The sequence below is a fragment of the Gnatocerus cornutus genome, chromosome 6, assembly GCF_029298725.1.
Source record: "Gnatocerus cornutus isolate USDA-ARS CGAHR chromosome 6, icGnaCorn1.1, whole genome shotgun sequence".
Lineage (NCBI taxonomy): Eukaryota > Metazoa > Arthropoda > Insecta > Coleoptera > Tenebrionidae > Gnatocerus > Gnatocerus cornutus.
The window spans coordinates 15,497,631-15,521,198 of NC_142238.1; the positions used below are offsets into that span (position 1 = coordinate 15,497,631).

A 23,568-nucleotide genomic window follows, 5' to 3' on the forward strand; every position below is an offset into this window, starting at 1 on the left:
TCACTTCGGCCGATACATCACTTTGATGATATTGAAGTTTGAGTTCACCGGATTTATTGGTTTTCTTCATAAACGAGACATGTGGCAGGTTTGCACCCGCTTGAAATTAAAAATTTTATAATACAAAATCACGTCCGGACTTTAATCCGGACGGCTTAATCCACCCATTTAGAGGCGGAAAGGTCCAAGCTTAGTAACGGCATGAAAATTGGACGCAGACCGACCGGATATTAACAATAACATTCTGGTGGCAGAGTCAAAGAATGAGATTGGATGATTAGACGACGCTCCAGTGAATATTAGAGAGCTTCCGCCCTTTTTTAGTGGCGGCTTAGTTTTTAATTGTCACTTTCTTGGCTCCCGGAAACTGTTTATGTACCTGGATAATATCGGGGCTTTGTCCTCCGGGCCGGAATAAGCAGAGTTTTTGCATGGAATAAATTTCGCCTCATCTGATCTGGCTGGGTTTGCAGTTCCTCCGGACATTGACGACAGCGGAACCAGCAGCGACGTCACCGTGGAGGAAGGTGATAACGTCACTCTCAGCTGCAGCGCAAGCGGACATCCTGAGCCCCGTATTTTGTGGCGACGTGAAGATGGAGATCATATTATCCTTCAAGACAACCCGCACGACGTCAAAAAAGGTAATTAAACCCGAAAATTTCGTTTTTTTGTCGTTGTTCTCTTTATAATCATCTCTCTGCAGTCCATTCATTAATCTCGATAAAAAAAATTTATGACCTCTGGGCGCAAACGAGCGAAAGGGTTTTTGCGCCCTTTTCGTTTTCCCCTTTGTTTTTTTCTGTTAGGTGGGCCGTTTCAAAATCATTATTCGTTCCAAAAACGAGCGTGACACGATATAATAAAAAAGTAACTGAAAGGAATGGAATTTCGAGAGGGTTATAATATAGTATACATATTCAAGAGCAATTTCCACTTGAAGTATCCTGTGACTGATTATGCTGGTGGTGTACAAGAAGTTTTTTGCTAGTCGAGAGGATTTTAACGTAGTACAAAATTTGCGGAACTTGTGCATTAAAAATAAACAAATTTGGAGATGCGCTTGGCGCGTTGTGCAACAATTACAACGGAATCATTTACAATGAGCCAAGAAAATTAGATTTTCTCTGTGCTTGTGCAGGAGACAACAAAGTCGTTGGTAAACAATAAAAGTCAGACTTGAGAAAACATCGCAATGTCTGTTTTATTTTTTTTAATCATTTTATTAGTTATTTGTAGAACTGTAAACCAAAAAATTTTCGAACGAAATATAATTTAATTTTTTTTTAAATTTGTATCTTTGTTAGTTTTTAAGACATTACAATGAAAGTTGAAGAAGTTGCTATATTTAAAATGTTTATTAAGTAAAAATACAAATACCTAAGTACAAATTTTTAAAACAAAAAATACAGATTTTAGAAATTTTTACTTTTGGACAGACCGAAAACTTTCAAATTTTGATTATTAAAAGTCGTATTTTTGTTAGATTTTAAGCTACAACAATGAAATTTAAGGAGGTTATTATTTTCAAAGTGTTTATTAGCTGTATTAAATTACAAATTTTTAGAACAAAAAATACAGATTTTAGACATTTTTACTTTTGGACAGACCAAAAACTTTCAATTTTTGAATATTAAAATTCGATTTTTGTTAGTTTTTAAGCTACAACAATGAAATTTAATGAAGTTATTATTTTTAAAGCGTTTATATACAAAATTTGAAAACAAAAAATACAAATTTTAGAAAATTTTATTTTGACCAATAACTTTCGACTTATGATTATTAAAATTCGCAGTTTTGTTAGATTTTAACTTATAACAACAAAATTAGTTACTACTTTAAAAGTGTTTATTATTTGGGGCAAAGTACAAAATTTTAGAACAAAAAATACAAATTTTTAGAAAATTTTATTTTAGAACAAACCAAAAACTTTCAATTTTTGATTATGAAAATTTGTAGCAGTGTAGGTTTTTAAGTTATGACAATAAAATTTAGAGAATTTACTATTTTTGAAGTGTCTATTAGTTGTGTTAAAGTACAAAATTGTAGAACAAAAATACAGATTTAAAAAAAATATATTTTTGAACGAAACAACTACATAATTTTAAAGTTTTTGATTATTAAAATTCGTATCTTTTTTAGTTTTTGTTTACAAGTTATAACAATTAAATTTGAAAAAGTTATTCCCTACTTATGTGTTTATTACCCTTTGAGATTTTTTCTTTAAATATCTAAATTTTTTGTAATTTTTCCTTGGAGTCTCTATACATTTTTCCTTAGAACCTCAGATTTTATTATTTTTTATAACCATTCCTTTTAAGTTTTTCTTACATTATCGTTTTCAATTCTTGTGTTGTTAAAAAGTTGCAACTGAATTTTCAGGTTCCTTCCCAAGTGGCTCCTTTAGACCCACAAAAATATCGAAAAAAAACTTCGTTTATTTTGAATTTATGTGCCTCAACTTGTTTTTATTGACCACGAGAAATTCCTTTCACATCGTAGCAAATTTTTCTTCAACTCATCAAGTTTTTAGAGTACTCGTACTTTGATGTATTCTCATCCATAAAAACCCAAAGATATAAAAATACTTTTAAAGATCACGACATAAATACACTTTTAAGACGCGCTGACCTTTCTACAATTCGTCCTTGTCGTCAAATCGTCTGTATCGATTACAAAAAAAACTTGATAAAAATGCTACAAAGAGAAAAGAAAATTGTACTATTAAACCAGCACTTAAACGTAATTGCTTTGATTTGAGAAGGGCCCCGTCGTTTCAGAAACTGTAATCGAAATCCAATTTAAAGAAACAAAACTCAATTATTTCCAACGAATACAAACAAGTTTTTTTAGAATATCTCCGTTTGAAATTAGAGACATTGTGCATTTTTAGATCGACTGGTATTTCGCAATTCCGAGCTTGAATCCTCGTATTTTTATTTATCCTTGAACCTTCTTCCTGTGCAAATCGAAATTACGGAAAGTCTGAAGCGTGTTTGGAATACAAACAGGCGACGCCTCCGCGTGTTATAACAATGTTAAAACAATTAATTTCCAACGAAAGATAGAGGGAAATTGGGAAAATAAATCAAAGGTTTAGACATTCGCCAACTTTCAGAATATTTAATATGATTTGTGACTTTTATTTCTTAATAATCTTCCTTGATAAATCGTCACGGCGAAAACGTCAGGAAAATCCGTCTTCTTTATCGACGGATTAAGAAAGTCTACAAGAACTAAATTAGAAAAACCGAAAAAGTCACTCGACGTGTGATTATTAATGTTAATTGCGCCATTAGAAAATTGCGCCTTTGTGTTTCGTCTACACAAACACCTCTATTAATCCTTAGCAATCAGGCTTGTGACACTTTAATTGCTAGGTGGTGTGGTGGCGGCCCAGGAGAATTTCGACAGAATAATTACGTTATATGTTATCCTGAATAAACATCCTTTACGTCAATTTCAGAAAAAACAAATTATGCCGACAAAAGCACGAGCAACGGGTAAAAACATCAAAAAAACCGTCGAATTTTTTTTTCGCTAATCAAAGAAACGAGCGACGCTTGTTTTGATTAAATTATATTAGTTGTATTCTCGTTGAGTTTACCTTCACGTTTCACTACAACAATTATGTAAAGTTTTGGTAGAACAACATGCGTCGTAATGGAATTCCACCTCAAGTCGCAAAATAGCCATAATTCAACTAGTAAATTCGACTTTAAAACCACGCGCGAAATTTTTCGTTCTTCTAGGAGGACGTGCCTGGAAAGAATTAAATCAATTTGAGGCCTCTATCGATTATAAAATTAATTCCGCGCGAAATCTGGGACGTGACAATTTATGAAGTAAGTCGATAATGCTGCAACAACGTATGATGACCATGATTGGTGGATTCTGCGTAAACTTCGACCAAAAGTTGTTAAAGACTTTTCAGTGTTATAATTTCCTAAGGGAAATTTTAATCGAATATTGTCGGGAGCACTTTCTGAAAATCGCGAGATTCGGAGAGGATTACGTTAACTTAATAGAATCGTTATGCTGGAATATAATAAGTAATGGAGAAAAAGCGTCCCGTGGAAAAACCAGATTTTGTGGTGGCGCTTTGTTGGGTTTGAGTCCTTTGAATTTTATTGTTTAACAACGACTTTGTTGTCTACTGCAGAAAGACAGGGGAAATTTAATTTTCTTGGCTCATTGTTAATGTTTCTGCATCTAATTGTTGCGCCAAGCGCATCTACGATTTTGTTTGTTTTTGGTGCATGAGATTCGTAAATTTTGTACGGTGCTGAAATCCTCTGGAATGGCTAAACACTTCTCGTACACCAACATAATCAGTCATAGGTACTTCAAGTGGAAATTGCTCTTGAATATAAATAACTCTCTGGAAATTTTATTCTTTTCAGGCAGTTTTTTATTATATTGTGTCCCGCTCGTTTTCTTTAGATTCTTCTTTCCATTTTAGAGTCACTTTTATTCTTATTTCAATTATTTAAAATTTTCTTTTTGCTATTTTAGATTCTCTCATTTTTCTTAGATTTTTTCAAGTTTTCTAAATCTTCAATTCTTTAAATTCCCTGCATCATTTTTTATAAATTCGTATCTTTGTAAGTTTTAAAATTATGTCAATGAAATTTGGGAAACTTACTAATTCTACAGTGTTTATTATTTGTGCCGAAGTACGAACTTTTAGAATAACAAATAAAAATTTTAGAAAATTTTGTTTTAGAGCAAACCAAAAACATCCAACTGTTGATTATTAAAATTCATATCTTTTTTGGTTTTTAAGTTTTGACATTGAAATTTGAGTAATTTAATATTTCTAAAGTCTCAATTATTTGTGCCCAAGTACAAATTTTTAGAACAAAAAAATACAGATTTTAGAAAATTTCATTTTAGGGCGAACCAAAAACTTAAAATAGTTTTAAATATTAAAATTTGTATCTGTGTTAGTTTTTAAGTTTTGACATTGAAATTTGGAGAATTTACTATTTTTAAACTGTTTATTAGTTTTGCCAAAACCCCCACTTTTTAGAACAAAAATTAGAGATTTAAAAAAAATATATTTTTGGACAAATCAAAACTTCCAACCTTTGCTTATTAAAATTTGTATCTTTGTTAGTTTTCAAGTTTTGACATTAAAATTTGGGAAATTTACTATCTATAAAGCGTTTATTGGTTGTACCGAAGCATAAAATATTAGAACAAAAAATAAAAATTTTAGAAAATTTTACTTTAAGACGAATCAAAAACATCTAACTTTTGATTCACAAAATTTGTAACTTTGTCATTTTTTAAGTTATGACAATGAAATTTAGGGACTTCACTTTTCTTGCAGTGTTTATTATTTGTGGCAGAGTACAAAATTTTAGAACAAAAAATAGTTATTTTAATTAAATATATTTTAAGGCGAACCAAAAACTTCCAATTTTTGATTATTAAAATTCATATCTTTGTTCGTTTTAAGGCTTTAACACTGAAATTTGGAAAATTTACTATTTTTAAAGTGTTTATTAGTTGTGCCAAAACAACAAATTGTAGAACAAAAATAGAAATTTTAGAAAATTTTACTCTAAATCAAAAACTTCTAACTTTTAATTAATAAAATTCGTATCTTTGTTAGTTTTTAAGTTTTAACATTAAAATTTGGAAAATTTACTCGTTTTATTATTTGTGTCAAAGTATAAAATTTTAAAACAAAAAATTGATATTTTAAAAAAATTATTTTAAGGTGAACCAAAAACATACAACTTTTGATTATCAAAATTTGTATTTTTTGTTAATTTTTAAGTTTTGACAAAGAAATTTGAGGAATTTAATATTTTTAAAATGTCTATTATTTGGGCTAAAGTACAAATTTTTGCAACAAGAAATACAGATTTTAGAAAATTTTATTTTAAGGCGAACCAAAAACTTCCAATTTTTGATTATTAAAATTCATATCTTTGTTCGTTTTTAGGCTTTACCACTGAATTTGGAAAATTTACTATTTTTAAAGTGTTTATTAGTTGTGCCAAAACAACAAATTTTAGAACAAAAATAGAAATTTTAGAAAATTTTACTTTAGGTTAAATCAAAAACTTCTAACTTTTGATTAATAAAATTCGTATCTTTGTTGGTTTTTAAGTTTTAACATTAAAATTTGGAAAATTTACTCCTTTTATTATTTGTGTCAAAGTATAAAATTTTAAAACAAAAAATTGATATTTTAAAAAAATTATTTTAAGGTGAACCAAAAACTTACAACTTTTGATTATCAAAATTTGTATTTTTTGTTAATTTTTAAGTTTTGACAAAGAAATTTGAGGAATTTAATATTTTTAAAATGTCTATTATTTGGGCTAAAGTACAAATTTTTGGAACAAGAAATACAGATTTTAGAAAATTTTATTTTAAGGCAAACCAAAAACTTCCAACTTTTGATTATTAAAATTCATATCTTTGTTCGTTTTTAGGCTTTACCACTGAAATTTGGAAAATTTACTATTTTTAAAGTGTTTATTAGTTGTACCAAAACACCAAATTTTAGAATAAAATAGAAATTTTAGAAAATTTTACTCTAAATCAAAAACTTCTAACTTTTGATTAATAAAATTCGTATCTTCGTTAGTTTTTAAGTTTTAACATTAAAATTTGGAAAATTTACTCCTTTTATTATTTGTGTCAAAGTATAAAATTTAAAAACAAAAAATTGATATTTTAAAAAAAATATTTTAAGGTGAACCAAAAACTTACAACTTTTGATGATCACAATTTGTATTTTTTGTTAATTTTTAAGTTTTGACAAAGAAATTTGAGGAATTTAATATTTTTAAAATGTCTATTATTTGGGCTAAAGTACAAATTTTTGGAACAAGAAATACAGATTTTAGAAAATTTTATTTTAAGGCAAACCAAAAACTTCCAACTTTTGATTATTAAAATTCATATCTTTGTTCGTTTTTAGGCTTTACCACTGAAATTTGGAAAATTTACTATTTTTAAAGTGTTTATTAGTTGTACCAAAACACCAAATTTTAGAATAAAATAGAAATTTTAGAAAATTTTACTCTAAATCAAAAACTTCTAACTTTTGATTAATAAAATTCGTATCTTCGTTAGTTTTTAAGTTTTAACATTAAAATTTGGAAAATTTACTCCTTTTATTATTTGTGTCAAAGTATAAAATTTAAAAACAAAAAATTGATATTTTAAAAAAAATATTTTAAGGTGAACCAAAAACTTACAACTTTTGATGATCACAATTTGTATTTTTTGTTAATTTTTAAGTTTTGACAAAGAAATTTGAGGAATTTAATATTTTTAAAATGTCTATTATTTGGGCTAAAGTACAAATTTTTGGAACAAGAAATACAGATTTTAGAAAATTTTATTTTAAGGCAAACCAAAAACTTCCAACTTTTGATTATTAAAATTCATATCTTTGTTCGTTTTTAGGCTTTACCACTGAAATTTGGAAAATTTACTATTTTTAAAGTGTTTATTAGTTGTACCAAAACACCAAATTTTAGAATAAAATAGAAATTTTAGAAAATTTTACTCTAAATCAAAAACTTCTAACTTTTGATTAATAAAATTCGTATCTTCGTTAGTTTTTAAGTTTTAACATTAAAATTTGGAAAATTTACTCCTTTTATTATTTGTGTCAAAGTATAAAATTTTCAAACAAAAAATTGATATTTAAAAAAAATATATTTTAAGGTGAACCAAAAACTTACAACATTTGATTATCAAAATTTGTATTTTTTGTTAATTTTTAAGTTTTGACAAAGAAATTCAAGGAATTTAATATTTTTAAAATGTCTATTATTTGTGCTAAAGTACAAATTTTTGGAACAAGAAATACAGATTTTAGAAAATTTTATTTTAAGGCGAACCAAAAACTTCCAATTTTTGATTATTAAAATTCATATCTTTGTTCGTTTTTAGGCTTTAACACTGAAATTTGGAAAATTTACTATTTTTAAAGTGTTTATTAGTTGTGAGAAAACACCAAACTTTAGAACAAAAATTAGAGATTTTAAAAAATTTCATTTTAGAACAAACCAGAACTTACAACTTTTGATTAATAAAATTCGTATTTTTGTTAGTTTTTAAGTTATAACAATGAAATTTGGAGAATTTACTATAACTAAAGGGTTTTATTGGTTGTGCGAGAAAAATTACAAAAATTTAAAATTAGAGATTTTAAAAATTTTTATTTTAGGACAAACCAAAACTTCCAACTTTTAATTAATAAATTTCGTATTTTTGTAAGTTTTTAAGTTATGACAAAAAAATTTGGGGAATTTACTATTTCCTAAGTGTTAATTTTTAAACTCGTACTTTTGTAAGTTTTAAATTTATATTAATAATATTTGAAGAAGCAGAAAATTTTGTCTCTCGACCTAAACCCGCCCCTGCTTTTTAACCAACAACCACCCAAATAAGCACATTTGGCGCTTTGCGAATGTGCCAATGAAGTAGTTATTGAAGTTGGAGCATCTCCTTGACTGCCTGCACTTTACAATTGAATCAATATGCAATCGCAGCTTAAATGCGGCCACGAAATTCAGGTCTCCTCATAATTAAGATCTCAGTTTCCCTGTTTCTTTATCCATTGGGAGTTCTATTCAAATTTACTCTACAAACGGAAGCTTCAGTTGAAGAAAAATATCCTCGTTGCTAAATGAAATAAAATTACGCGTTTGTGGGCTCAAACTTCTCATTTAGCAAGTAGAGCTCTCGGTATTTATTTAAAGTAAAAAGATTTGATGCCAGAGCAGCGTCTGAGAAAAATCTCTGACTTTATGTAAATACGCGATAATAAAAATTAGTGGGAAAACAAAGTTTGACTTGTCTTTTTAGAGAAGTGTATTAAGTTATTAACGAAAATTCACATCACGTTTTCGGCTTTTATTAAGCTCCCTCGTTTTAAATTGGACCTTGTTTCAGTGGATACGTACAGTGGACCTTCTTTACGGCTATTCAGAATTGATCGTAAGCAAATGGGGTCTTATTTATGCATCGCTAGTAACGATGTTCCACCTGCTGTCAGCAAAAGGGTCACACTTTCAGTGAGCTGTAAGTAAAACTCAATCCCTCATTAAAAACTATCGAGCTTTGCGCGGCGCATAAACTGATTAGACTAATTCTCGTTTTAATGTTATTAAAATCAGCACAAAGCTCGATCGATCGATTTTTTATTCGCTCTGTTTTGATTGTATTCTCCGCAGTTGCTCCAAAGGTGCAAGTTCAGAAAGCTTTAGTAGGCGCTCCGTTGCTTTCTAATGTAAAGCTCAAGTGCGACGTCGAAGCTTTTCCCAACTCCAACAACTACTGGGTTAAAGAACACGACGAAGTCTTGCTCAACGGGTAAACTTATTTCTTTACAAGCTCTGGCTTAGGTTACACCTGTTGAGTGGTGATGTTCACAGGTTCAAATACACCACGCAGGAGAAGAAAAGCGGATATAAAGTCATCATGGTCCTCACCATCCACAACGTGAGCAAAACAGACATCGGGACGTATTCCTGCGTCGCCTCGAACACTTTAGGGAAGAACGACGCCTCGGTCAGGATTTACGGTAGGAGGGTTTCGGCGAAGACGCTCTAAACTTCACGTGTCGGTTGTTTCAGAGATTAGAATCACTACTACGACGACGACGACCACCACTACGACGACGACGCCAGCCACCACAACCACAGAAACGAATTTAATTCTAGGTAACTAAAAATGGGGTCGTGTTGTGCCGATAGTTCAAAGGATTAGCCGGTATTTGTTGTTGGTCGACTGCTGATGCAAACACGAGTGGCCGCTTCAAAGCAATGAACGAAACTAATGTTGCGATTTAACAGTACAACTTTGATAAAAATACTTCAAAGTAATTGTGGTTGAATCTACTTTTCAAATGAGGTAGAAAGTTAGCAACAATGTGATGTTTTTTTTAGTTTTATCCGTCTTTGCTTGATATGTTCACTTAATTCCCTCGTTATTAAAATTGCATGTTTGAAATTATGGGGTGTTAGCGTAATGAAGGCCGATTTCAATATTTAAACGGCACTTTTGATGTTCCTTTCAAGCGCCCATGTTTTGAATGAAAGGACGGAAATCTGTCACATCTTTTTGATCATTAGAAATACCGTTTTTGCTGCTTTTTATTTACTGGAAATATAAGATCAATTCATATTTTTATACAAATAAACGCTCGCATAAAAGAACGCACGACAAGAACAGATCCGATTTTGAGAAACATATATTTAAAATCTATTTCGGTCGATATCTCGATTATTTCTTAAGGACATTTGAAGTGTGTGGGCTCATTCTACGCAGAATTTTGCGCTAAATCCAAAACTACTTTCGTTTTTCTTGTCAGTCAACAAATAACTGAATTAGAGCCGACCGAAATTTGATATTGTCGCCAGAGAGCCAACATTTTCAAAGTTCAATATCTCCGAAACTACGATAGATTTACCACACTTATCGACTTAAGATTTTGTCAGTTGATAGCTGCCTTTTTCATCGATGTATAATTTAAAAATACCAAACGCAGTTTTCGCCCCGAAGCAGCGTCTTGAAAATGACTCTAAAACCACTCTCTGCAAATCTATTTCTATATTTCGTTTATTTGTTAAAGAAATTTGAAGTATGTGAGCTCATTGTACGCAGAAGTTCGCGATAAATCTAGAACAATTCTTGTTTTTCTTGTCGGTCAACAAATAACTGAATTAGAGCCGTCAGAAATTTTGGCGCTCCAGAAAAGATTTTGCTCATATTTTCAGAAGACAAATACCACGACAAATATCAAGAAATCGTTTTTTCGCAGTTATGTACTTTAGAAATCGTTCTTACATTTTTCAGAAGTCGAAAGCTGCAGTTTTTCACGAAAATGCCATGATTAAAACAATGGCAAAGTTCTGATACCGATTTCTTGCTTATTTTATCAAGTTTGTTTTCAAATCTGTCACATTTTTTTATCATTAGAAATACCGTTGTGCTGCTTTTTATTTACTGGTAATATAGGATCAATCCATATTTTCATACAAATAAAAGCTCGCATAAAAAAACGCACGCCAAGAACAGATCCGATTTTGAGAAACATATATTTAAAAGATATTTCCGTTGGATCTGTTGTAGTCCCTCGAGGGTCTGGACTGCTGTTGACATGCGTGTTTGACAACAAAGGCTATTGGTTAAAAGAGAAAATAAAATAAACTGGCGAAAAGTGAATGTGTTTACAAAGAGTGTTTTTTTAGCACTGTCTTTATTATTAATTTCGCAATAAAATTTCAAGGGTTTGTTTAGTGCTTTAATTTTGTGTGCTTTGAAGAAGCACGAGAGTTCTCGGTGTCCTAGGAACAATATATCAACGGAACATAAATTTGTTCTTTTTATTAATTAGCGCTCACGGCGCCGCCGTAACTGGAAACCCTTTTATATTTGGGGCGTGCTAACAGAAATGAAAAGCTATCACTCCGTACTAATTTTATTTTTATTTTTGCAGAGATAACAAGCAACGTGCGCAGCACCACAACGTTGTTACTTGACAATGCTTATGGTAAGTCAATTATAAAAATTCGAAACACAGAACTTGTTTTCTTCACTTGGAATTTGTTGTATCGATTTATTAAAAACTAACAAAAATACAAATTTTAATACTCAAAAGTTGGAAGTTTTTGGTTTGTTCTAAAATAAAAATTTCTAAAATCTGAATTTTTTGTTTTAAAATGTTGTATTTTAGCACAGTTATTAAACATTTTAAAAACAGCAATTTTACCAAATTTCATTATTATAGTTCAAAAACTAACAAAAATACGAATTTTAATACTCAAAAGTTGAAAGTTTATGGTTTACCCTAAAATAAAAATTTCTAAAATATGTAATTTTTGATTTAAAATGTTGTATTTTGGCACAATTAATAAACACTTCAAAAGTAGCAAGTTTACCAACTTTCATTGTTATAGCTCAAAAACTAACAAAAATACAAATTTTAATACTCAAAAGTTGGAATTTTTGGGTTTGTTCTAAAATAAAAATTTCTAAAATCTGAATTTTTTGTTTTAAAATGTTGTATTTTAGCACAGTTATTAAACATTTTAAAAACAGCAATTTTACCAAATTTCATTATTATAGCTCAAAAACTAACAAAAATACGAATTTTAATACTCAAAAATTGAAAATTTATGGTTTACCCTAAAATAAAAATTTCTAAAATATGTAATTTTTGATTTAAAATGTTGTATTTTGGACACAATTAATAAACACTTCAAAAGTAGCAAGTTTACCAACTTTCATTGTTATAGCTCAAAAACTAACAAAAATACAAATTTTAATACTCAAAAGTTGGAAGTTTTTGGTTTGTTCTAAAATAAAAATTTCTAAAACCTGAATTTTTTGTTTTAAAATGTTGTATTTTAGCACAGTTATTAAACATTTTAAAAACAGCAATTTTACCAAATTTCATTATTATAGCTCAAAAACTAACAAAAATACGAATTTTAATACTCAAAAATTGAAAATTTATGGTTTACCCTAAAATAAAAATTTCTAAAATATGTAATTTTTGATTTAAAATGTTGTATTTTGGACACAATTAATAAACACTTCAAAAGTAGCAAGTTTACCAACTTTCATTGTTATAGCTCAAAAACTAACAAAAATACAAATTTTAATACTCAAAAGTTGGAAGTTTTTGGTTTGTTCTAAAATAAAAATTTCTAAAACCTGAATTTTTTGTTTTAAAATGTTGTATTTTAGCACAGTTATTAAACATTTTAAAAACAGCAATTTTACCAAATTTCATTATTATAGCTCAAAAACTAACAAAAATACGAATTTTAATACTCAAAAATTGAAAATTTATGGTTTACCCTAAAATAAAAATTTCTAAAATATGTAATTTTTGATTTAAAATGTTGTATTTTGGACACAATTAATAAACACTTCAAAAGTAGCAAGTTTACCAACTTTCATTGTTATAGCTCAAAAACTAACAAAAATACAAATTTTAATACTCAAAATTTGGAAGTTTTTGGTTTGTTCTAAAATAAAAATTTCTAAAACCTGAATTTTTTGTTTTAAAATGTTGTATTTTAGCACAGTTATTAAACATTTTAAGAACAGCAATTTTACCAAATTTCATTATTATAGCTCAAAAACTAACAAAAATACGAATTTTAATACTCAAAAATTGAAAATTTATGGTTTACCCTAAAATAAAAATTTCTAAAATATGTAATTTTTGATTTAAAATGTTGTATTTTGGACACAATTAATAAACACTTCAAAAGTAGCAAGTTTACCAACTTTCATTGTTATAGCTCAAAAACTAACAAAAATACAAATTTTAATACTCAAAAGTTGGAAGTTTTTGGTTTGTTCTAAAATAAAAATTTCTAAAATCTGAATTTTTTGTTTTAAAATGTTGTATTTTAGCACAGTTATTAAACATTTTAAAAACAGCAATTTTACCAAATTTCATTATTATAGTTCAAAAACTAACAAAAATACGAATTTTAATACTCAAAAATTGAAAATTTATGGTTTACCCTAAAATAAAAATTTCTAAAATATGTAATTTTTGATTTAAAATGTTGTATTTTGGACACAATTAATAAACACTTCAAAAGTAGCAAGTTTACCAACTTTCATTGTTATAGCTCAAAAACTAACAAAAATACAAATTTTAATACTCAAAAGTTGGAAGTTTTTGGTTTGTTCTAAAATAAAAATTTCTAAAATCTGAATTTTTTGTTTTAAAATGTTGTATTTTAGCACAGTTATTAAACATTTTAAAAACAGCAATTTTACCAAATTTCATTATTATAGTTCAAAAACTAACAAAAATACGAATTTTAATACTCAAAAATTGAAAATTTATGGTTTACCCTAAAATAAAAATTTCTAAAATATGTAATTTTTGATTTAAAATGTTGTATTTTGGACACAATTAATAAACACTTCAAAAGTAGCAAGTTTACCAACTTTCATTGTTATAGCTCAAAAACTAACAAAAATACAAATTTTAATACTCAAAAGTTGGAAGTTTTTGGTTTGTTCTAAAATAAAAATTTCTAAAATCTGAATTTTTTGTTTTAAAATGTTGTATTTTAGCACAGTTATTAAACATTTTAAAAACAACAATTTTACCAAATTTCATTATTATAGCTCAAAAACTAACAAAAATACGAATTTTAATACTCAAAAATTGAAAATTTATGGTTTACCCTAAAATAAAAATTTCTAAAATATGTAATTTTTGATTTAAAATGTTGTATTTTGGCACAATTAATAAACACTTCAAAAGTAGCAAGTTTACCAAATATCATTGTTATAGCTCAAAAACTAACAAAAATATGATTTTTAATACCCAAAAGTTTTTGGTTTATCCCACAATAAAAATTTTAAAATCTGTATTGTTTGTTTTAAAATGTTGTATTTTAGCACAGTTAATAACCATTTAAAAAACAACTGTTTTACCAAAGTTTATTGTTATAGCTCAAAAACTAACAAAAATACGAATTTTAATACTTAAAAATTGAAAGTTTATGGTTTATCTTAAAATAAAAATTTCTAAAAACTGTAATTGTTGTGTTAAAATGTTGTATTTAGGCACTGCTTATAAACATTTTAGAAATAGCAATTTTACCAAATGTCATTGTTATAGCTCAAAAACTAAAAAAAATACGAATTTTAAAAATCAAAAATTGAAAGTTTTTGGTTTGTTCTAAAATAAAATTTACTAAAATCTGTATTTCTCATTCTAAAATCTTGTATTTTGGCACAGTTAGTAAACACTTCAAAAGTAGCATTCTAACTAAGTTTCATTTATATATTTATTTATATATATATTCATTTATATTTATATCAAAAACTAACAAAAATACGAATTTTAATACCCAAAAGTTAAAAGTTTTTGGTTGTCCTAAAATAACAATTTTTAAAATCTATATTTTTTGTTATAAATGCTTGTATTTTGGCAGAATTAATTAACACTTAAAAATAGCAATGTTACTAAATTTCGTTGTTATAGCTCAACTAACAACGATACGAATTTTAATAATCAAAAGTTGAAAGTTTTTGGTTTGTCCTAAAAAAAATGTTTCTAAAATCTGTATTTATTATTCTTATATTTTGTACTTTTGCAGTGTTAATAACCACTTTGCAAGTAGCAATCTCACCAAATTTCATTGTTATGGCTCAAAAACTAACAAAAATACGAATTTTAATAATCAAAATATGTAAGTTTTTTGTTTGTTAAAAAAAAATTCTAAAATCTTTATTGTTTGTTTTACAGTTTTGTACTTTGACACTTTAAAAATAGTGACCTCACCAAATTTTATGATCATAGCTCACAAACTATCATAAATACGAATTTTATTAATCAAAGTTGAAGACTTTCTATTTCTATGCGTTGTGACTGATTAACTCAAAATACTTTAATACTATAAATGAATGAACATTGCGCCTCTCAGATTTTGGCGGAAAATTTCCCACTAAAAAAAGTGTGAGTGTTCTGAGACACCTGTATAAAACACACCCTAATTTTTGCAATACTAAATGGAGCAAAAAAGTGCGTCTTGTGTTCTTAAATTACGATAATAATAATAATAGTAATAGTAATAACCATTGGCCAAGTCTGCGCCGTTATTGGGTTTGGTTCAGATTACGTATTGTGTCGGCTATGTAGTTAACACAGTTTGTCCAAAGTTGGGGTAAACCCGCACATATCGGCCCTCGAAAACCTGTAGCTAATTAAATTTATACCCTCATAAACGAGTCCTCGTTTTTGTTGGAAACACATCTAAACAAAAATAGATTACGTAATCCGAAGCTGAATTTGTCGGCAAGAACAAAATTTATGACGTTACAGAAATACACCGCCAATAATTGGAAAAAAGTTCTGGAGTGCGACGGCATTGTATCGGAAAAGAAAAAGAACAAGCAAACTTTGGAAAACGTATAAGTTATATACGTCGGGCAATATCTACAAAAGTTAATAAAATCGATTTTTAATTTTCAAACTTTGGACAGCTACATCTACATTAAAAAAGAAGCTGTCGAGAGGCCCTGGCGGAATAGCCAGTGTTATGTCTGTCGACTTACACCACCGCGAGATTAAAATTCTCTCATTTCGTACTGTAAATTTAATTTTGTGCGTAACAAGTTACTTAAATACATAAGAAATTTTCCTCGAACTGGAGAAATTTTCGCTCTGAGGGAGGCGCGCCAAACTGCTCGATTAGCGGAGTGTTTTAAGTCTAATTTACAAGTCATACGCGCCACGAAAATTAAGGCTTTTTCCTCGAACTTTCCTCCAAGTCTGGAGCCAATAAATGTGCTTTTATAAACAATTTTACACTGTCTGCACTCCATCAAATTACTCCGCCGTCTTTTTAATTCCTCAACAAAACTGGGGGTTTTCGCTCATATGAGGCAAGTTTATGGGACAACCGGGACGGCATAAACAAGTTAAAAGCGAATGAAATTTACATTCGCACACGAACGTTTCTTGCGGATAAAAAACTCTCTTTTTAATTCCTCTCATGTTTATCCGTTTTCATAAAAACATCCCAATGATCTTTCTAGGTGTATCCGGAGCGTTCTTATTGTTTGTTTTATGGTTTTATTACTTTTTTATTTATGTTATTTCTGTTCTTGCTCTAATTTTATTTGCTAATTTTGGAAATCGAGAATTCAAATTTCTGGAGATTTATTTAAATTTTACAGCACCATAAGACAAAGTTTGAAACATTTCATTTTTGTAGCGGATTATATATTTTTGCTTCAATTCCAGCAATACAGTCTTAATATTTATGAACATTTATTATCCTAAACTGACTTGTAATTGTACCAAATTATTAAATTCCACTGTACAAAGTATTTAGAATTTAAAAATTTTGTTTAGAATGCACTAAAATTTTAAATTAATTTTTTTAATTACGTAAATTCTGGCTCTAAAGCTTTCAAAATCATAAAGTTTATTGTTCTTAACGCGTTAATTAAACAGAAAAAATTACAAAATTTTAGACCAAAAAGTACTAATTTAAAAAAAATAATTTTTAGACAATCTAAAAATTTCGAAAATTTTATACTGAGCGATTTTATAAAATTAAAGAATGGAAGACACAAATTGTGAAAACGAAGAATATTTTTAAAACGAATTAATAATTAGAGAAATTATCCATTTATTCGTCTAATTCTGCAATTTTTGTTAGTTTACCCTTCTAAACATTCTAAATTCTTTGGTTTTTCTAGATTTTTTTAAACTTTGCAAAACCATTTTTTTTCTTATTCTTCTTCTTTAATTGGGTTTCCAAGATTTCCTATAGTCTCATTTTAAATTTTTCTTAAATAAATTTACATTCGCGCAACGAACTTTTCTTGTAGATAAAAACCTCTCTTTTTAATTCCTCGCATGTTTATCCGTTTCCATAAAAACTCCCCAATAATATTTCTAGGTGTATCGAAGCGTTCTTTCCGGAATCTTGAGAGTTTTATTTCTTTCCCTAGTGTTTGTTTTATGGCTTATATCTTCCAGTTTACAATCTTCGAGATCAGAAGGATATAATTAAAATTTCGAGAGGTGAGAATCGCAAGACGATGGCAATTTGAGGGAGCGGTAAACTTGAGTGCATCACGTTTCAAAGCTAAGACTAACGCAGGCACTTTGAAGCTTCGTGATTGCTTGTTAGTAATATAATTTAGTTATATTCGGTAGTTTCTGAATCGAGAAACAAGACGCTTAAGGCGGAACTTTGACAAAAAAAATTGAGATTTTTATCGAAGCGACCGTGCTTAGACCAAATTCCAAACTCTTTCGAACTTATCAAACTCCAGGCGGTGATAATTTATAAACGAATGCGTCTCGAGAGTCTTACGCTCCATTAAATCATCTCGAATTTCTTCAGCATTAGATATAATTATTTCGAAGTTTCCTTGCAACTTTCGTCGTTGTTTCTTTCACGATAAACGGTGCAATAATGGAGTTGTCGCTTATTTGTGTGCCCATTACACCACCAATGAATTAAGATAAGAGGAACAAAAAAAGTGAAAAATGTCATTAGTTACTCTTGCACGACTATAAAGAGCCGCTCTTTGGAATACACACACATAAATGCTTCGAATGTTTTATAATTGCATTGCTACGGAAGAAAACTTAAAAATGAAAAAGAAATAAAATTTATGCGCTTTTCTAATTCCGTTAAAATACATAGAATGTAAAATCTAAGAGAAATGCACAAAATTTAATAAAAGATTATAGGAAAATCCAATGAAATAAGAAGAAACAAAGAAAATGTTCTATAATGTTCTAAAACCAATTAATAGGTTAAAAAACGTAATTTCCACAAATTCAGCTGTCTTTAGTGTCAAAATTAACAGAATTAGAGCCACTAATAAAAAAAATTTTTAGTTTATCCTAAAATTAAATAAATTTTTAAAAATTGGTATCTTTGGTCTACAATTTTCTATTTGTGTCTATTTAATTAGCGTGTTAAGAACAATAAACCCTAAAATTTAACTTCCCTAGAGCCAGAATTAACGTAATTAGAAAAATAAATTTGAAAATTCTACTTCATTTTAAAAAAAAATTCTAAATTTTATTTCTCATGCTGTGGATTTTGATAATTTGGTACAATTACAAGTCAGTTTAGTATAATAATCGTCCATAAATCTTGACGCTGCAATGCCAAAATAAACAAAGTTATATAAAAAAATACCAAATTTTTGAAAATTCGAATTCTTTTTGAGCAAAATTTCAAAATTGTATACCTTGTGGCTGTAAAATTTTATAGTTTGATACAATTACAAGTGAGTTTGAATTAAACGTCAATCAAATTAAGGCTGCAGTGCTAAAATTAACAAAATTGGAGCAAAAAATATAAAATTTGTAATTCGCCACAAAATTAAAAATGTCTCTGGTGCTGTAGAATTTTGTAAGTTTAGACAGATAAAAGTAATTTTAAAATAATAAATCTCCAAAAATTTGAATGCTCTAGTGCAAAAATTAACAAAGTTATATAAAAAATACCAAATTTTTGAAAATTCGAATTCTTTTTGAGCAAAATTTCAAAATTGTATACCTTGTGCTGTAAAATTTTATAGCTTGATACAATTACAAGTGAGTTTGAATTAAATGTCAATCAAATTAAGGCTGCAGTGCTAAAATTAACAAAATTGGAGCAAAAAATATAAAATTTGTAATTCGCCACAAAATTAAAAATTTCCAAATTTTGTCTCTGGTGCTGTAGAATTTTGTAAGTTTAGACAGATAAAAGTAACTTCAAAACAATAAATCTCCAAAAATTTGAATGCTCTGGTGCAAAAATTAACAAATAAAACATAAATACAAAATTTTCAAAATTTTTAGATCGCAATAAAAGAATAATTAAATTTTTGTTTTTTCAGCTGTTTAATTGTGTAATTTGGCACAAGTAAAATTAGGTAAAACTAGACACAAGTTTGACTGCTTTACTAACAAAAATTGCAGAATTCGAGAAATAAATGGATAATTTCCCAAATAACAGTTCCGTCCTAAGGTGGTTTTTGTAAATTGGCACAGTAAATAAGTCAGTTAAGAAAAGTATTCCTAAAAAATAACAGTAACAGAATGAGAGTCATCACAATCAAATTTGCGAAATTATTAATGAAAATTTGTAAAATTTCTGAAAATAAAATTGAGGATAATCTAACAAAAATTAAAAAAATTAAAGAATCTAAATAAAATTAATTATAGATGCAGTTTCTATTCTAGAAAACCAAACAAAAAAATAGAAAGTATCCGAGGAAAAAAAATTAAGAATATCTTAACCTCCAGAGAAGATTTAAAAAATCTAAGAAAAACTTAAAAGAATCCAAGAATTTAAATACATTATTATAGATATTAGAGAAAAAAATAAAGTGCAAAGATTTTAACCCTTATATCAGACACCGCTGTAAATAATAATTCTGCAAAAAAAATCAAAATTCAAATGGGGCAAAACCTCCTTGAATTACCGATTGAATTTAACTCCCTATCAAGACTGCAAAAACTGTTCGAACAAAAAACGTTTACGCTCACTCTAATCACCCTTGTTTAGCATTCACTTAGTTACTGGTTTTAAGAAAAACATTTTTAAAAGGGTCAATTGTGATAAATTAATTTGTTTGAAATAAGATTGGGCTCTCAAAAAGACCAACTTTTATCTGGATTGGTTTGTAGAGTGACTTTTCTTGACTCGTTTTGTGGACCAAACAGCTAAAATTTTAATTAGAAATAAAATAATTAAAAACTTAACTGAAGTTATTACTAAAAATTATCAAATGCCCTCTATTTAATAATTCATTTCAGTTTTCATCGCAAAGAAAACATTTTTTAACACATAAGGTTCATCTCAACATTTCAGAAATCACCGGCAAAATAATAGTCAAAATAATCTAAATTTGAACATGTTTTGGCACTGTAAAATTTACATTTCTCCTCTACGATTTTTGCTATATCGATGAAGACATTTTTTGCCACTTTTTTATTAGCGTTTTTATTCCCAACTGTTCGATGGCCATGCACAGCGATTTCTGCAAAAAATTTTAATAATTTTTTTCTCGAAAACCGTGACATTTTGGAACGCAAAATTTGGCGTTTATGTCAAACTGCGTTGTCTGATATTGGGGTTAAAGTCTTTGCATTTTAGTCGGATTCACCCTGTATAAATTTTTTTTTGAAAATCTGAGAAAAATTTACTTGTTCCTTATTTGTTAATAAATTGGAAAAAAGAACATAACATTTTTTATTCATTTTATCGTAGAAAAATTAGTGTATTATAACACTATTATAACACTCGTGTTTTTACAAACAAGTTTGGTAATAGGTATTAGCAAGTAATCGTTATAAATATAAGATGTCTATAGATGTTTCTAGCATTAAGGGTGGCTGTAGTAATCTAAATCCACATTTATAATTAGTGTCAAAGTTCTTTTTAGGCACCGTTGATGCTAAAAACATTTATAAAGACCTTCTTGCACAAAATCTTATTATTTTGCCCGAAGGTAATTTTATTGATTCGGCAAAGAAGTTATGATTGACGGACGAGGTCATCGCGATTGTGACCGAAAAGGTGTTAAAAATTGATTCTGACGTCAGCAGGTCAGAGAGTAACGAAGATCTATTCTGAGTAGAAAAGCTTAAATCGAGTCGTGCCACGATAAAAGAAAAGTTTTCAACTTCTGAGTGTTTCATCATCTCAAGAATTTCAGTTCAAAGAGAGTAAAATTCATTAAAGAACTCAGCTAATTTAGACATCAAAGTGTAGCGGATAATTTGTTTTGTATAATATTGATAACTGTAGGATAATAACAAGTGAGGACTTTAATTACTTTCGCTTGAAAATTTCTTCTTTTCAAAAGCCAAACCCTTCCAGTTGTTCTCAACTGCCAACCAAATTAATTACGCTGAATCCGGTTTATAAGCTGACATTCTTTTGAATAATTTAACATTTCATCGTGTTCCTTTCATTTAAATCTGAATGTCTGCAGGTGCTGCCCCCGAGGAGGACCCTTCCGAGAACTGGCTGTTTCCCAGCGTCGCTCCTGCTCCTCTCGAGCTGGAGACCCACTCTGGTGCAGGAAATATCCCGATATTTCATTTTCACGTCCTAGTGTTGACAGTGCTGCTTATCCTCAGGTGACACGTAATTTGTTACGGACCCTCGTAAAAATACAGTGCAACGTTGCAATGTTAGGGACCTCGTGTTGTGAAATCCATATCAGAAGACGTGTCTGTTGTTTACTGTTACAGTGGTGTGACCGACAAACGGATATTTTTTTAACAGTTGGCAAACATGAGTTGTTATCATTGTGTGAAAACGCAACATTCCTTTTAGTCCTTGTTATAGACGTTTCGGGTGGACGCGACACGAGTGCAGAATGGCCATTCTGAGCGAATCACCCAAATATACTTTTTCTACGACCGACGATAAGCTGATATTTTTGATGACACTTGGTAGGATAAAACTTCGGCACCACTAGCAAATTACTCAACTTCAAAACGCTGTTTAACATTGAATTTTTGTTTTACTCCTCTGAGATTGTTGTCATTTTCATCAGAAAAACTTTAATAACAGCAATACGCTAAAATTATGGGCACTTTTTTGGTCAATAGTTGGCACCGTTTTCGACTAATAGAGGGCACCATTTTAAGACACTAGGGGATTACCAAAATTGCAAAATTGTAAATTGGAATAATAATAGTTATTATTCTAACAAAAATTATTTATTGTCAAAGTCTTTTGTCCTAGTTTTTTCGTTTTGCTTTAGAATAGCACATTTGCTCTCTGCTTCTTTTCTCTCCCAATTTCCTTTGTATTTTTCGACTCTTGGTCAATTTTTTTTTCGCTTTCTTTTCCAAATATTATTTTGGTATAAAATATGAAGATATTACTAAAGATGTTACTATTCTTTTTTTGTAAAGTACACTTTACCACTTCAGATTAGATATAAATAGTGTTAAATAAATGTTAAATGTTATTTTTTATTTGGAAATTGTATCATAAGTTTGCTGGTTATTAAATAATCGGCACTGCCTATTATAAGTTATAGTCCGGTCAAAATAGACAGACATAAAATAACACAAATTTCCACACAGCTCAATTTTAGTAGAGACTTTGAGTACACCTGTAGAAATAAAGTGTCAAAAGTCCTCATAGATCCCATGTGTGCTAAAAAGTTATTCAATGTCAGAGGTTATAATTTTCGATTTTTTTTTGACTTTTTTTTGAAAACGGTAAGTTTTAGCAAAAATACAGCCCAGATAAAAATTGTAGATCCTAACATCATCTACAAAAATTATCCTTATACTTTTTTTTCTAACAATCACCATTCCTAAGATATCGCTGTTCTAAAAGTTAGGTTTATCATTTTATCTGATATGCATAGAAATCCCAAGAAATGGGGTGAGCCAATTGTGGCGAAATTTATAAAAAGGTTTTATTTGTTCATAATAAACAAAATGTGTCAATACAACTGTTAGATTCGATTTGCTCTATAATTCTGTAAATTGGGACAGTAAATAAGACAGTTAAGAAAAGTATTTCCGATAAATTTTATTGCTTTTGGGTAAAAACTAATAGAATTAGAGTCATTACAATCAAATTTGCAAAATTTTAAATAAAAGTTTTTATAATTGGTCTATATTGGTCTAAAAATTTTTAACATTACTTATTTAATAAGCAAATTAACAAATAAAATTTCTATAGGTTTGAATTTTCTAGACTCAAAATTTACAGAATTAGAGCAATATTTTTCCAGGTTTCTAGTCCGTTCTAAACAAGATTTCTAAATTTTGTAATTTGTGCTGTAGAATGATTCAATTTTGTAGAATTATAAGTAAGTTTATAGTAATGAATCTCCATAAATTTTAACTCTTTAGTATCGAAGTTAACAAAATTAAAACAAAAAATAAAAATTTGCAAAATATGTAATTCGTCATAAAAATATATATTTCACAATTCTTGATTCTTGTGGTTTTGAATTTTGTATTTTGGTAGTGTTATGGATAAGCTTGAAATAATAAATCTCTATAAATTTAAATTCTTATGTGTCAAAATAATAAATTTAGGG

General features: G+C 28.6%; 1 protein-coding gene across 1 annotated transcript in view; it reads left to right on the forward strand.

Moving 5' to 3' along the window:
* The window catches only part of LOC148173363 (lachesin-like), a 65,787-nt gene extending 43,464 nt beyond the window's left edge, over positions 1 to 22,323 (forward strand). The window contains exons 4-10 of the mRNA XM_088038614.1: positions 474 to 644; positions 8,932 to 9,060; positions 9,213 to 9,351; positions 9,414 to 9,562; positions 9,615 to 9,701; positions 11,480 to 11,533; positions 21,487 to 22,323. Of these exons, the coding sequence (XP_087894740.1) occupies positions 474 to 644; positions 8,932 to 9,060; positions 9,213 to 9,351; positions 9,414 to 9,562; positions 9,615 to 9,701; positions 11,480 to 11,533; positions 21,487 to 21,638 (881 nt within the window). The 3' untranslated portion in view covers positions 21,639 to 22,323. The remainder of the gene's footprint in view (positions 1 to 473; positions 645 to 8,931; positions 9,061 to 9,212; positions 9,352 to 9,413; positions 9,563 to 9,614; positions 9,702 to 11,479; positions 11,534 to 21,486) is intronic.
* The last annotated feature ends 1,245 nt before the right edge of the window (positions 22,324 to 23,568 follow it).